This window comes from Colletotrichum lupini, chromosome 2, assembly GCF_023278565.1.
Source record: "Colletotrichum lupini chromosome 2, complete sequence".
Taxonomy (NCBI): domain Eukaryota; kingdom Fungi; phylum Ascomycota; class Sordariomycetes; order Glomerellales; family Glomerellaceae; genus Colletotrichum; species Colletotrichum lupini.
The window spans coordinates 2,361,047-2,374,518 of record NC_064675.1 but is presented as its reverse complement, the minus strand read 5'-3'; the positions used below and the strand labels follow the sequence as shown (position 1 = coordinate 2,374,518).

General features: G+C 53.8%; 2 protein-coding genes and 1 non-coding gene across 3 annotated transcripts; 2 read left to right on the top strand and 1 right to left on the bottom strand.

Moving 5' to 3' along the window:
• Nucleotides 1–9: 9 nt before the first annotated feature.
• On the bottom strand, nt 10–8,134 carry CLUP02_02979 (PROCN domain-containing protein; the record flags this gene model as incomplete). The annotated part of the gene is made up of 6 exons (XM_049282007.1): nt 10–136; nt 215–294; nt 545–664; nt 807–968; nt 997–3,452; nt 3,505–8,134. The coding sequence occupies 6 exons, from the start codon at nt 8,132–8,134 to the stop codon at nt 10–12; spliced, it is 7,575 nt and encodes a 2,524-aa protein (XP_049139150.1).
• Nucleotides 8,135–8,681: 547 nt separating this feature from the next.
• On the top strand, nt 8,682–11,651 carry CLUP02_02978 (eukaryotic translation initiation factor 3 subunit 8; the record flags this gene model as incomplete). Its single annotated transcript, XM_049282006.1, has 2 exons — nt 8,682–9,330; nt 9,397–11,651. Coding segments are annotated over 2 exons (2,904 nt in total), but the record flags the coding sequence as incomplete, so codon positions are not given.
• Nucleotides 11,652–12,296: 645 nt separating this feature from the next.
• CLUP02_tRNA065 lies at nt 12,297–12,369 on the top strand. The gene has a single exon. It is a non-coding gene; the product is annotated as a tRNA-Lys (tRNA).
• Nucleotides 12,370–13,472: the final 1,103 nt, after the last annotated feature.

Sequence of the window (13,472 nt, the reverse complement as noted above, 5' to 3'; positions counted from 1 at the left end):
CTTTTCTGCTCAATCGACGAGCTCCCACATCTGGCGGTTTGGTAAGGTAGTATGCTCATCCTCAACTTCTGGAGGCATTACGGGTGCAATTCCTTGACCATGTTCGTGAGGAATTGACTTTTTCTTACCAAACGATCTAGATGGAGATGGAAGCAAGGATAGAAGAAGTTACTGTCAGGCAGTTGGCACCACGTTTCTCTTCTCTCTCTCACACAGTTTTGATGTTCGCTTGCGATTTCTGTGACACCCGCCGCCGCCGCCGAGCCCACTCAACATGTCAAATGCAAAGTGACACTTGGTTGACAAGTCATGGATTGCATGATGACAGAAGAGGAAAAAAAATCTCCCCTGATCTTTTTTTTTTCTCGACTCTTTGAAAAATAATACTCGGACAAAAAAAGTACAGTTTGGTTTCAAAATAAAAGAGCCTGGGCTGTCAAAACCTATCAAACGCCGCTTATTTGCCTTTAATCGCACACATGTTCGTTCCTCCCCCCTTCCCCCCTGCCCACGATTTCATCCTCCCCTCCCACCGCTCGCTCACCCTCTCCCTGGCGTGATGCTCGCGTTTCCCGAGACTGCCCTTCTCCCTGCTCGTCTCTCTTCTCTTCTCTCGTTCTTGAGAATCCACCATCGTAAAACATTCTGCCCGGGAATCGTGGTACTCCCGACCTTAACGTTCCTTCTCGCCATCCAGGGAAAGACATGTCCCGGATACAATGCATTAAGTTTCCCATTGATCAGCCACCCCTCCCCATCTCTAGCCTATTTTTGTGTGTTTCTTTTGAGCGTGTGTGTATGTATACGCGTGCGTGTAATGTCCGTTTTGGGTAGATGAAGGGCTCTCTCTCGGTAAGGCAAAACTCCTCAGCCTCAGCCTCGAAATGCCCATCTTGCCTTGAAACGCACAACACCGGCCGCGTGGACAAAATCTTGTTCTCCACCACCACCGCCGCCTTAAGCACCTCCTTAAGCGAAGTTGTCAGTCCTGTCGACCCAGATATCCTCGAGCTCCGCAAAGCTGTGGAAGTGCACGGGACGGTGCTGGTCGCTGTAGAACGGCAGCGGCGTATCGAGCTTGACGTGCACGGGCTTCTTCTCCATGCCCGCAAAGGCCGAGCCCATGAAGCTGTAGTTCCACATGCCGTTCTCGGGCACGAGGAAGAAGCCGCGGAAGCGCGGGCTCAGCAGGAGCTTGCGCTTCTCGCCCATGGTCGTCGTGAAGCCCTGGGGCTGGTCGCTCTGCGTGTCCCTGTTCTCGGCACCCCACTTGTAGCCTGTGGGGGTGAGGCCCCAGGCTGAGAGGGAGACGGAGCCGGGGGTGAAGGCCACGTTTACGGTGACGGTGTCGTGCTTGTCCCAGGCCGAGCTGTGGGCGTCGAGGAGGCGAGCGTGTTCGGTGACGTCGGCGGCGGACATGTAGGGGAGTTCTGCACCCGAAGCGGTGTGGATTACGCCGAGGGGTTCCATACCCTCGAGGAATTCGTGCTGGGGCAGCTGTTGGGGGAGCTGGACGTTGCGCAGGCCACCGATCTGAGGGATCATGACGATGCACTTGATTTCCTTGACCTGGTCGTTGTCCGGGGCGGAGGATCCGTAGAGATAGCCGGCGACCTGGACGCGGAGGTCGGCGATAGTGATGAAGCGCTTGAGGATGTTGTTAGGCATCACGTATGTGATCTCCTCGAGGTCGTTGTCGACAGATGAGACGTAGATGTTGTTTGCCTTTGTGCGCAGGTTGGACGTGGCGATGGCGCGAGTGCGCCACTCCGTCTTGGAGGCGAATGTCTGCTGCTCGAATTGAGACGTTGTTGTGACGATGATTTCCTCGCCGTGGACGTTTTGTGTCTTTGTCGTCACAGCCGTCAGCTGCTGCTGCTCCTGCTGTTGCTTCTCGATCTCGGCGGCCTGCTGGCGCTGCATGGAGGGCGCGGAGATCTCCATACCCAGAATGATGTCACGGACTTCGCTGCTAGTAAGACTCGAGACGTTGACGTTGTTCTTCTTTCCATAGTCGTTCAGGATAAGATCGCGCAGCTGCGTCTCGACCTTGATCCAGTCCTCGTCGGAGAGCGTCGGCCAGATGTGGTGGTCCTGTGTGATGACCGTCTTATCCGGACGCAGGATGAGCTTGGTCTTGTCCGGGTTGACGTGGAGGGCACGCAGGATCAGTATCAGACGGGAGAAGGCGGTGTATGACGAGATGCTCTTCAGCCACTCGTCGTAGAGGTTGAAGAGTACCATCTGCGGCTCGGTAGCGCGAAGAATCATATCTCCCAGCTTCTCGACCTTCATGGCTGCCTGGAACGGAAGTTGCAGCTCGGAGGCTCTAATGGCAATATTGGGGAAGTCGAGCAAATGGACTTCCAAGGGATCCAACAGACCCTTGCGGGTGACGATGAGCTGCTTCGGCTGCTCTTCCACGGGGAGAGAGCGGATGAGCGCCGCTACTTCTTCGGCTGTCTTCCACTTTGCCAACTGTCCAAGACGCTTCTGACCAGCCCAAACGCTCGTGTGAATAATCTTCAGGAACAGCTGACCGGTTCTGGGGTTGAAGATGAAGATGGCACCGTTGATGGGCTTGGTGGTCAAGTTACCCTCAAAGGTCTTGTGAATCGTTACACGGTAGACGTTGGTATCGTCAATGAAGAGCTGCGTCTGGTTGCTGAAGAGTTCAGAGTAGTTCTGAGAGTTGAGGAACTCCTGGTTGCTCTCCGAGGCGTAAAGCTGCAGACCCTTGCGGATACGCTCTCTCAGGACGTAGAGAGCGGGGTTAGCCTTCATAACCTTGGCCATGGCCTGCTGGATGAGAACCTTCAGACCAGGGAAGTACATGCCGTAAGCAGAGTACAGGTTGTAAGCCAGATCAATACCAATCATGAGACCGGTTGCTGAAGGATAGATACTGGCACTGTCCGTGGTGTAATCAAGGTACTTGGCACGAGTGTATCTCTCAATGTCGTGAGAATCGTAGTCGCCATATCTGAGCTGGACATCGATCCAGAACTTGTTCGTAGTGGTGGGCTCGATGACATCCTTGGTGTCAAACAAGGGTGAAGGTCGAGTGACGTTCCACTTGTGACTAGCGAAGAGAAGAATATCGGCGCAAGAACTGTTCATCTTGTAGGACTTTCTGGGATGAATCGTCTCCTTCTGCACCGTCTCTATTCCGAGGGACTCGAGCTCCTGGTCAAAGACCTGACACAAATCCATGACGACCGACTCGTGGATCTTCTGCCACAAATGGGCGCGGAAAATCTGGATGAGCGAAATCTTGAGAGTAGGGATCTTGCCGTGTAAGAAGATACCAGTCAGATCAAGCTGGACTTGGAAACCGACGTAGACGTTGGCTCTGTTGATCGTAGGTGACCACCAAAGGGTAAAGCGTCTGTTGGGGATTTGGTTCAGACCGGACCGTTGAGCGTTTGTCAACTTCTTGAACTTCATGGATTCTGTTGCAAATTTAGTTAAAATGTTTGAGTAGGGATAAACACTTGAACTTACCTTCGAAACCGCTTGCTCTTTCCCAGAACAAGCCTTCCCATGATGGGAAACCCGTTGCTTTGAACAGCGTGTGCTCGAGGATGGTCTCGACACCACCAAGAGCTTGGATAACATCGGTACGGTAAGCGTTGAGGTTCCACAGTTTTCCGTCGTGCCTCTGGCTAGTCCACCAGAAAGGGTTGTTCTTCATGAGCTGATAGATCTTGAACTCTGCGCGAGCGCGGAATCCCTTGTCGAAACTCAAGGTGCTTCTGTCCTTCTGGAAGAGAGTGTTGATGCGCGGCAAGCCACGATCCCAACTATCCTCCAAGTCCTCAAGAGTCAGACGGCGGTTCTGCTGGTTCGCTTCCAATCTCTTCTGTGAGTATTCTGTCCAGACTCGCTGCGAGTCAATGAACTCGGCCTCCCACGGAATAATGTAACGGAAGATATTGGGGATGAGCGTCTCCTCGTCATGCGTCATTCCGGCGCGGTAGTGCGTGACGCCAGTGTCAGTCTGCTTTGACCAACGCTTGTCACTGGCAGGGATCAAGATGTGCGATCCAGAAATCATGCCCAAACCTCCCAGCTCCTTGGGCGTGTAGAACACTGCCGGAGGGAAACGAGAGGGCATCTTGGAGTTCAGTCCGATCTTGACTCTTGTCTGAATCTTGGTCTCACACTTGACAATAGTGTCAAGCAAACTGACGGTAGACACTGCTGCCTCACGATAGTACGTAAACAGCGCGATCAAAGCAGTGTTCCACTTGTTGGCAATCTTGGTGAAGGTTGTCGAACCCGATGACATGAGAATTTGACGGATTCGGTTATTGAACTTTTGAATGTCTTCTTCCGTGACTTGAAGGAAGGCGTGCGCCGTCCTCTCCTTGCTCGTGTTGTCAACCAAGGACCAGACACTGTCCTTGACTGAGAAATCGTCATTCTGGTTTCTGCACTTGGGCAGAATGCGAACCTCGAAACCGCACATCGAGAACAACAAGTTCGGGTTGTCACGACTGTAGACGCTGGCGAAGCTGTCATCCCACTCGATTGTCGTAACAGAACGAGGCAGACGGTTCTTCAGATCCCAGAAGACGGCTCTGCCCAGGTTGACATCGTGTCTCATGAGGCGCATACGCGAGTCACGAGGCCAGCATTTCTTACTCTTGTATCCAATGACGTTCTCAAAGTTGGGATCAGGCTGCTCAGTGAGGAAACGTTGAATGAGATCTCGGGATTCATCAGCTGTGAACCGCAAGAAGACCCAGATCTTGTCAATGTAACGGGTGTAGAGACGGATGGGGTGTCTTGTCTCAGTCTCCCTGTCGCGGAACTGAAGGAAGTCGTTGGGGCTCTGGGGAGGACCCGCGATCTCACTGGCACGCTGAGGGCCAAGGAGAAGGAGGTCGAGCACGAGACCGTAGTACTGGAAAACGAATGCAGAGAACTGCAATCCGCGGATCATACCGTAGCTGTTGACATGGTTCATGTCCTTGTACGTCAACTGGACGTTGTTCTTTGCAGTAATGTAATCCGCAAGGTTGTGATCCATGATCAGCCGGAGCAGAGAGTTGAGCAAAGTCAGCTCGATCTTCTCGTATACCTTGGATAGCTCCGTTTCGATCATGACGTTGCACTCTCCATTCTCAGTCTCCCACACCTTGTCGAGGTTGTTGATACCTTGAGCCCACTTGTAGGTCAGGAGCGGCGGTACTTCGGAGTCTGAAGGCTTGATCCACGCGGGGAACAGGTGGCGCTGGTCGGCCTGGTACCAGAGGTACTGGTCGAGATAAGCATCGCTGATCTTCTCAATGGGTTCAATGTCATAGACAGGGTTGATGGTGCTGTAGTTGTCGTTCATATCGATGCCGACTTCCTTGAAGGCGCGCTGGGTAAGGAGGAAACGCTTGATACGCTCCAGAGTGGTGCCGGGACTGTCATATGCCTGCTCAATCAAAGCCAACTCCTCGCGCTGACTCTGGTTGAGACGGCCCTTGACAGAGTAAGCTTCTCGCAGGCGCTCCAGTGCCAGAATGAGAATCTTTGTGTCGTGCTTGTAGGACACACTGGGGAAAGGGATGGGAGAGAACTTGCGAGACTCCAACCAGTGAACAGTGGTGGTGTAAATCGCGACAGCCTCTTCTGAAGAGACGTAGGGACCGTCCTTCATGTGGTTGTGCTGTCTCTCTTGCTCGGCCTTGAGCCACAGTCGGGTGAGACGTCCGACGTTCTTCTTGGCCACCGTCTTGTCAACCGTTGCGCCGCGGCGGATACGTTCTCGGTTGTAGTGAGCGACAGAAATCCACCAGTCGGCCTTCGCCTTTACATAACGCAGGATGATGTTTTCGATGGGTGCCGGCAGACCAGGCACCTTCCAGGGGATGTTACTCTTCCAGCATCTCCATGCCTCAGACAAATGCTGAAGGACAGTGTTGACCTTGTTTTGCTTGATACCCTCGGGCATCATATCCATCAGATCAGCCATCACGGACGCACGTAGCTCGAGATCAAAGTGAGACTCCACACGCTGCTTGGTGACTGTCTTGGCAACACCCTTGCTGTGGCGACCCTCGAACTGACGGGACAACAGGTTTCCGAGCCACCTCTCGAGGAGGGGAATAATACCACGCATGAAAAACAGCCAAACTCTCCAAGCGGGGGCCCAAAAACCGCAACCAGGACCCTTGCCGACGGGAGCGGAGTTGAAGCGGTAGTAAATCAAGTGCTTCAAGTCCTTGCAAGAACGAATTTGGTGCATCAGCTTGTACTTGTAGCGGTACATGCCGGTAAGCTGGCCGACGTGGTTGAAAGCATATAGAATGCCATCGGCGAGTTGGAAGGCGTCGATATTGCCAAGGCGGTACTGCACCTGGGCATCTACAATAAGCTTGGTCAAACGCAGAATCTCACGCATGAGATGGAATGCGTTTCCGAAACGGGATTTCTTTCGCTCTTTGGTAGTCAAGGTCTTGACGGGCTTCAAATTAAAGTTGTAATCGAGGTGAAGATAGGTCAGATTCTTGCGGTGAATAAGGAGATTGAGCATGTTGAAACCCTGTCTGCAGACTTGAAGACCAGCTTCAACCCAGTCGATCTCAGTCTGCTGGAAGAATTTTGTCTGCTTCAGGTTGCGCATCAGGTTTTGGTTTTGCTGTGCCTTGGGCTTCTTCTTGTGTAGTTCATTCAAGACGAAGTTCTTGAGCAGCTTCTGGTAAGAGACGCGGACCTTGACAGGTGGCTTGTCGGAAGGAGGATGCTCCAAGTACCATTGCTTGATAAGAGGGACATCCTGAGCCCGCACCATGCGACCTGACCGACGATCGAAGGGGAAAGGAGCCCACCACAACTCAATTGCCGACGCTGTGTCCTCGTTGGTCAGTTCCTCCTCTCCGAGGAAAGGCTCAAATTCGACAGGGAGTTCAAATGCATCATCCTCGGGCTCCTCATTGTTGCCGGGACCAAAGATTTCATCCTCGTGACTGATAGTGAGGTTCTTTGGTGCCACCGCGCGTGAGGAGATGGGGTGGATTCTGCGGTCAAAGTGGAAAGCGGGAAGATCGGGATTCTCTGATCGCTCAAAGACCACCTGGGGGTGAGAGTGCCATGCTAGATGCACACTTCTTGGAAGGGAGTTGTACAAATAGGGGTAAGCCACCCGGAATTCTGTGCGAATAGCGTTTCTGAAGATGATGCGGTCGATGGCGTTAAACTCTCCGAAGTCCTCATCGTTGGGATCGATATCCTTGTACAGAGGCTCGAACCGTGGCCCGCCGGGGAGGGCAACATTGAGGGCCTTTCCAGTGAGGAAGCTCCTCAAATCGAAGAGGTGGAAGTAGTTCTTATCCACCACGTCAGAGATGAGAGGTCGACTCAATCTGAAAAGCGTTGCCATTTGTTGTAGGTTGAGGTTCCACGACCGGTAGCTGTCTCCGTTGACATGAGGAGTATCGAGTAGTGGCCTGTGATCATAGAACCACTCGAACACGGCGGCATCCTCCTCTTCGTTCAGCTCCATCTGAATAGGCTCCAAGGGCTCGACATCCTCGATGTTCTCGGACCAAGACAGAGGCGGTTCTTCGTCGTCGAAAGGGGGGAATCGCATACGCTTGAAGAGACGTCTGTCGGCCTTCTCCTTCCTCATAAACGTCCACATCATTGCCCACTGCGCAAAGAAGACAGGCTCAATGACTCTTGGGATCTCATTGACCAACGTCAAGCAGCCGTTGACATGGTACAGAACCTTGACTTTCCTGTCAGACTCCCATGGCATTGGCATATTTTCGAGAAGCTTCATGACAGCATGGGGCATGAACTTCAATGCACCAAGGTAACTACGCTTATCGCTGGTGTACTTCTTTTGCGACACATCACCAATGTCCTTGACGATCTTGCGCAGGTGCTCAGGGGGCATATCTGCCTTCTGTGTCTCCACGAAGCCACCCTTGCGCTTCTCGCCGAATCGGTTGCGCTGATTTCGAAGCCATTCCTTCTTCTTTTGAGCGAACTTGGCGATCTGGGGATCGGTCGGAGGGCGATAGCCAGGCGGCGGGGGAGCTGGTGCGGCTGGTGGTGGAGGGAGGGACGATGATGGAGGAGGAGGTGGCGGCGGAGGGGGACCCCATCCGGGGGGTGGTGGTAGTGGAAAGGACATCTCGACTCGATGGTTGACTCGTCTCGCGTGGGTGGGTTGAAGGAGGTCGTCAAAGTCGAGGAGTCGCAGTCGCGACTTTCAAGACGCGAAAGTCGTAAAGGAAGACGCAGCGCAATTCGACTCGATGCTCAGTATCGGTCTTGAGCTACGCTGGGATGATGAAACCTCGGTCGGTGGCCTCGCGGGAACTCGCGGCGATGAGACCAAGGGCGCAATGTTGTTGGTATTAGGCGTTGGGTGATGAGTTCATCGACCTTGACCTCGCCGCGCCATCGAAATTTTTGGGTAATGCAGCTCTGTCCCAGGACGAGGAGGCCAATTGATTCTGCGCTAGCCTGTTTCGGAGAGGATGGATCACGTGAGGACGTGAGCTCGAGTTTCCTGCGGCGCCACAGATAGTCCGGTGGGCGAGAGCTAGGGAAGGATCCACTTCTGATGGGTGTGGCTGGTGCGTTCAGAGCCTCAGAGGTAGGTAGGCAGGCAGGCAAGGAAGGCACTCTCCCTGGTGAACCAAAGGAAGTGCCTGAAACTTTTCTTAGCGTGGCTTTTCTCGCTGCCACCCGTCAGCTCCACAGAGCCCAGCCAAAAATTTCCACAAGTGCCGCAACACAACACCCCGCTGCCACCTGGACCACGGTTTGCCAGCTGTTGTTCGCTAAACCCTCCTCCCCCACCAAAAATTCCCGTCAAATTCTTGCACAACCCGAATTTGAGGAGCCCCTCTCGACAGGTTGACCGAAGACCCCCCGTGACAAGTCCCGACGACAACACAACTTCCGTCGATCCCGCGCTTCCCAGTCGCATCAGCCAAAACCGTCGCCTGAACGAACCGAAAGCGATCGCCAACATGTCTCGATTTTTCCGCGGCGGAGACGACAGCTCCACCGACTCGTCTTCCGACGAGGAGGAGCTTTACTCCGAGGAGGAGGAAGAGGAGGAGCAGCAAGACCAGGAGGACTCTGATGAGGAGGAGGAGGAGGATGACTCCGACTCTGATTCCGACGACAGTGATGGTGGAAAGAAGGCCGGTGCCTCGCGTTTCCTTCGCGATGCTTCCTCAGAGAGCGAAGACAGCGAAGACGAGGAGCGGGTAAAGGTCAAGAGTGCCAAGGACAAGCGTATCGAGGAGCTCGAGGCGACCATCAAGCTTATCGAGAACGGCCAAAAGATTGGTGACTGGGCTTCCATTTCCACAGGTAAGATACGACGGAATAAATCGACCACGAGATGCTCTAGACACGGGCGCTAACGTCCACGCCCAGAATTCGACAAGCTCAACCGCCAGGTCGCAAAACTTCAAGAGGGTGGCAAGACCCCCAAGGTCTACATCAAGGCCGTTGCCGAGCTCGAGGAGTACATGAACGAGGCTATTGCGAAGCAGAAGGTCACTCCCGCCAAGAAGGGAATGAACGCCACCTCTGCCCGTGGATTGAACGCCGTCAAGCAGAAGATCAAGAAGATCGTCAAGGACTACCAGTCCCAGGTCGATGCCTACAAGGCCGACAAGGATGCCTTCATGGAGTCCGAGGAGGAAGAGGAGAAGCCCGCGCCCAAGGCCAAGAAGACTGCCCGTTTCGTCGACACCACCGAGGAGGCTGCAGTGGGCGATGACGATGAGGGTTTTGCTACCGTCGGAAAGGGTGGCCGTACTCTGCAGTTCACCCCTGAGAGCATCTTCAAGCACCTGAGAGCCATCATGGAGACTCGCGGTAAGAAGAACACCGACAAGCAGGAGCAGATCAAGATCATGGAGAAACTCAACGAGATCTCCAACACACCCTACCAGAAGATCCGCGTCCTCCTCACCCTGGTCTCTACCCGCTTCGATCTCGGTTCCGGCGGTGCCTCCTACATGCCTGTTGATCACTGGAAGGCTGCCGAGAAGGAGCTGAACTCTCTTCTCGAGGTCCTCGAGCAGAACAAGGACTACATTGTTGTTGAGAACGCCGAGGAGTGGGATGATGATGAGAAGCCCCCCGCGTTGGAGAAGGGCCAGAAGTACATCAAGGTTCCTGGAAGCATTGTTTCCTACGTCGAGCGCCTCGACGACGAGCTCACTCGTTCCCTCCAAAATATCGATCCCCACACCTCCGAGTACATCGACCGCCTTACCGATGAGGGCGCCCTCTACAACACCATCTTCCGCGGCATGCTCTACTACGAGTACCTCCGCAAGGATGCCGAGCTCGAGATTCCCCAAGAGAGCATCAACCGTGTTGTCACTCGCCGCCTCGAGCACGTCTACTTCAAGCCCGCCCAGGTTGTCAAGATTCTCGAGGACAACTGCTGGAAGAACGTCCCCTCTACCGTCGAGTCCGTCATCACCCCCCGCGACCAGGCTCAGGATGCCAACAACCTCGTCAACGTCCTTTGCAACTACCTCTTCACCAACGCCGAGGGCATTCTCCGCGCTCGTGCTATGCTGTGCCAAGTTTACTTCCTTGCCCTGCACGACGAGTACTACAAGGCTCGTGACATGATGCTCATGTCTCACTTGCAAGAGAATATTCCTAACTTTGACGTCCTCTCTCAAATCCTCTACAACCGCACCCTTGTCCAGGTCGGTCTCTGTGCTTTCCGCCAGGGTCTCGTCTACGACGCCCAGAACACACTGCAGGAGATCTGCGGCAGTGGTCGCCAGAAAGAGCTGCTTGCTCAGGGTGTCATGATCCAGAGATACAGCCAGGTTTCACCCGAGCAGGAGAAGCTCGAGAAGCAGCGCCAGCTGCCCTTCCACATGCACATTAACCTCGAGCTCCTCGAGTGCGTGTACCTTACCTGCAGCATGCTGCTGGAGATCCCCCTCCTGGCGCAGACTGGCTCCTCCCCCGACGTCAAGAAGCGTGTTATTAGCAAGACTTACCGCCGCATGCTCGAGTACCACGAGCGCCAGATCTTCACCGGCCCTCCCGAAAACACAAGAGACCACGTCATGCAGGCCTCCAAGGCCTTGGCTGCTGGCGAGTGGAAGAAGTCCACCACCTTTATCCACAGCATCAAGATCTGGGACCTGATGCCCAACACCGAGGACATCAAGACCATGCTCTCCAAGCAGATCCAGGAGGAGGGTCTGCGGACATACCTCTTCACCTACGCTCCCTTCTACGACACCCTGGCCGTGGAGACGCTGAGCAACATGTTCGAGCTGGACGCCAGCAAGGTCCTCGCGATCGTCAGCAAGATGATCAGCCACGAGGAGCTCGCGGCGTCCCTCGACCAGGTCACATCGACCGTCATCTTCCGTAAGGGCGTCGAGCTCAGCCGTCTGCAGAGCCTCGCCCTTACCCTCTCAGACAAGGCCAGCGCGCTCATCGAGACCAACGAGCGGACACTGGAGCAGCGCACCCAGGGCTCTGCCAACGCGTTCGAGAGACAGGGCGGCCGCGGCGGCCGTGGCGGACGCGGTGGCGCGAGGGGCGGCAACAGAGGAGGCGCGAGGACGGGCGGCAACCCCCAACGGCAGGCTGGTGGCACTCAGTTCACGGGCGGCGCGTTGGGTGCTGCGGTCCGGGGTTGAGAGTGAGAGTGGAAGAAGAAGAATCGAAACGGGGGTGGGTTCCTGGGGTTTTCACGCTTGTATCTTGCATTAGGGTTGGGTTGCTTAATCCAAAATACCGGCCGCGCGGGGTTCCAGAAAGAAAAGAGAGCCTTGGCTGGTTAGGTGTTTGTAGCTTCAGGGAATAGAAGCTGATAGAGTTACGTCACGTCCAACGATGCAGAGTGTGTATGAATGTCACGATTTAGCCGTTACCACGATTGATGGCCTTCCCTGGGCGTATTCCCAATATGTTGCCATCGTATAGTAAGAAAACACTGAGTTTAAGACTTTTTTTCCGCGAGCAACAGCGTAATTGTGATTCGTGCGGGCGTCCCAAAATGGTTATAGGCTTCTTCTCCTCGTGAAACTTGGAGATGTGCGCATGCTGGATTCCCGCAAACAATTGGGTTTCGGAGAAATCTCCAACGGAACCCAATCCCACACCCCCTCAGCCTCAGTCAACTCTGACAACACCACATTCCAGAACCCCACGAAACCTGCCTCCTAAACCGCCAAACGGGATGCAATCGACGACTTTCGTTCTTGGAACAGACAGCGAGCCTTCTTAGAGCCCTTTCCAAGCATTAGTGTCAACAACGGGTCTCAGGATCCATCGAATAACCCGCCTTGCTAGCTCAATCGGTAGAGCGTGAGACTCTTAATCTCAAGGTTGCGGGTTCGACCCCCGCGTGAGGCTCAAATCCTCACCGCGATTGGCAAAGCCACTCTCCGGGTTAATCTTTTGCATTCTTCCCAGGAGAGATCGTTCAAGATGCATTGTCCGCATAGTCCAATTTTTGATGGCTCAGAAGCTCTTTTCGGCTCGGCGTGGAGGCAGGTAGGCAGAGGGAGCCAGGCGTTTGACTTATTGGCCTTGCTTGGGTGGATCGAAATTGTAGCGCAAGAATTTAGAGTTTGAAGGGTTTCCGTCGCCGCTTGCCGAACGTGGCCTCTTCGGCATCCGTACATATCGACTATCTTTTTCGACGTCATAGGTGCCATGAGACAGTCTCACTTTCCTTTCGGCCACGAGGTTTGTCCTTGAGTGGTATGACATAGATTGTGACGATGACTAGTCACGGACGCGTTCATCCGTACTTATAAAGTTCCTTCCGTCTTTTAACTAATGCCTCCACAATCCCAACTTGAGTCCTCACCAACTCGACTGAATACCATCATCGTGCCTCTCGTATTCTTGCTGTATGAAGTATGGGTCAGGCTAATCTACACCAAGATCCATAAGAGAACGAGGTTGACATGAAAGTTGAGTCAATCAGGGAGAAGACAGAGAAGAAGAAAGACTTAGCGACGACATAGTTCGATAAGATAACGATAACGTTGTGCACAGAGGTTCGCAAAACTAAGGTAGTGTACGCTTTGCAAGAGCTGTAAATTCCATTGAAGTGTCAGGTAAATGACAGTATCCCCAGATGCAGTTCTGATTCTCATCATAGTGGGGTCTTGGCCAAAGTATATACGGAGTGATTCGAGCTCCCGGCACTGCCGGTCAGGGGATCGGCTCCCACATCATTAATTCACGGGTCCCAAGAGCTGACTTAGTATACTTCACTTCAGCGGAAACCTTCCACAGCACCGCACGCTCCGCGTCTAATAAATCCGAATTTATATAAGGTTCATCATGACTCGCAGTTGGCGCCGACTTACAACTGCAATTCCGGCAGCTCTATCTGCAACAATACATAGTAGACAACCGCAAGATGCCATAGACTATTTAAAGGACTGACTATATCTCGTCGTCTCTATAGAGGAACTTCATTCGCACAACCGCACTCGACACAT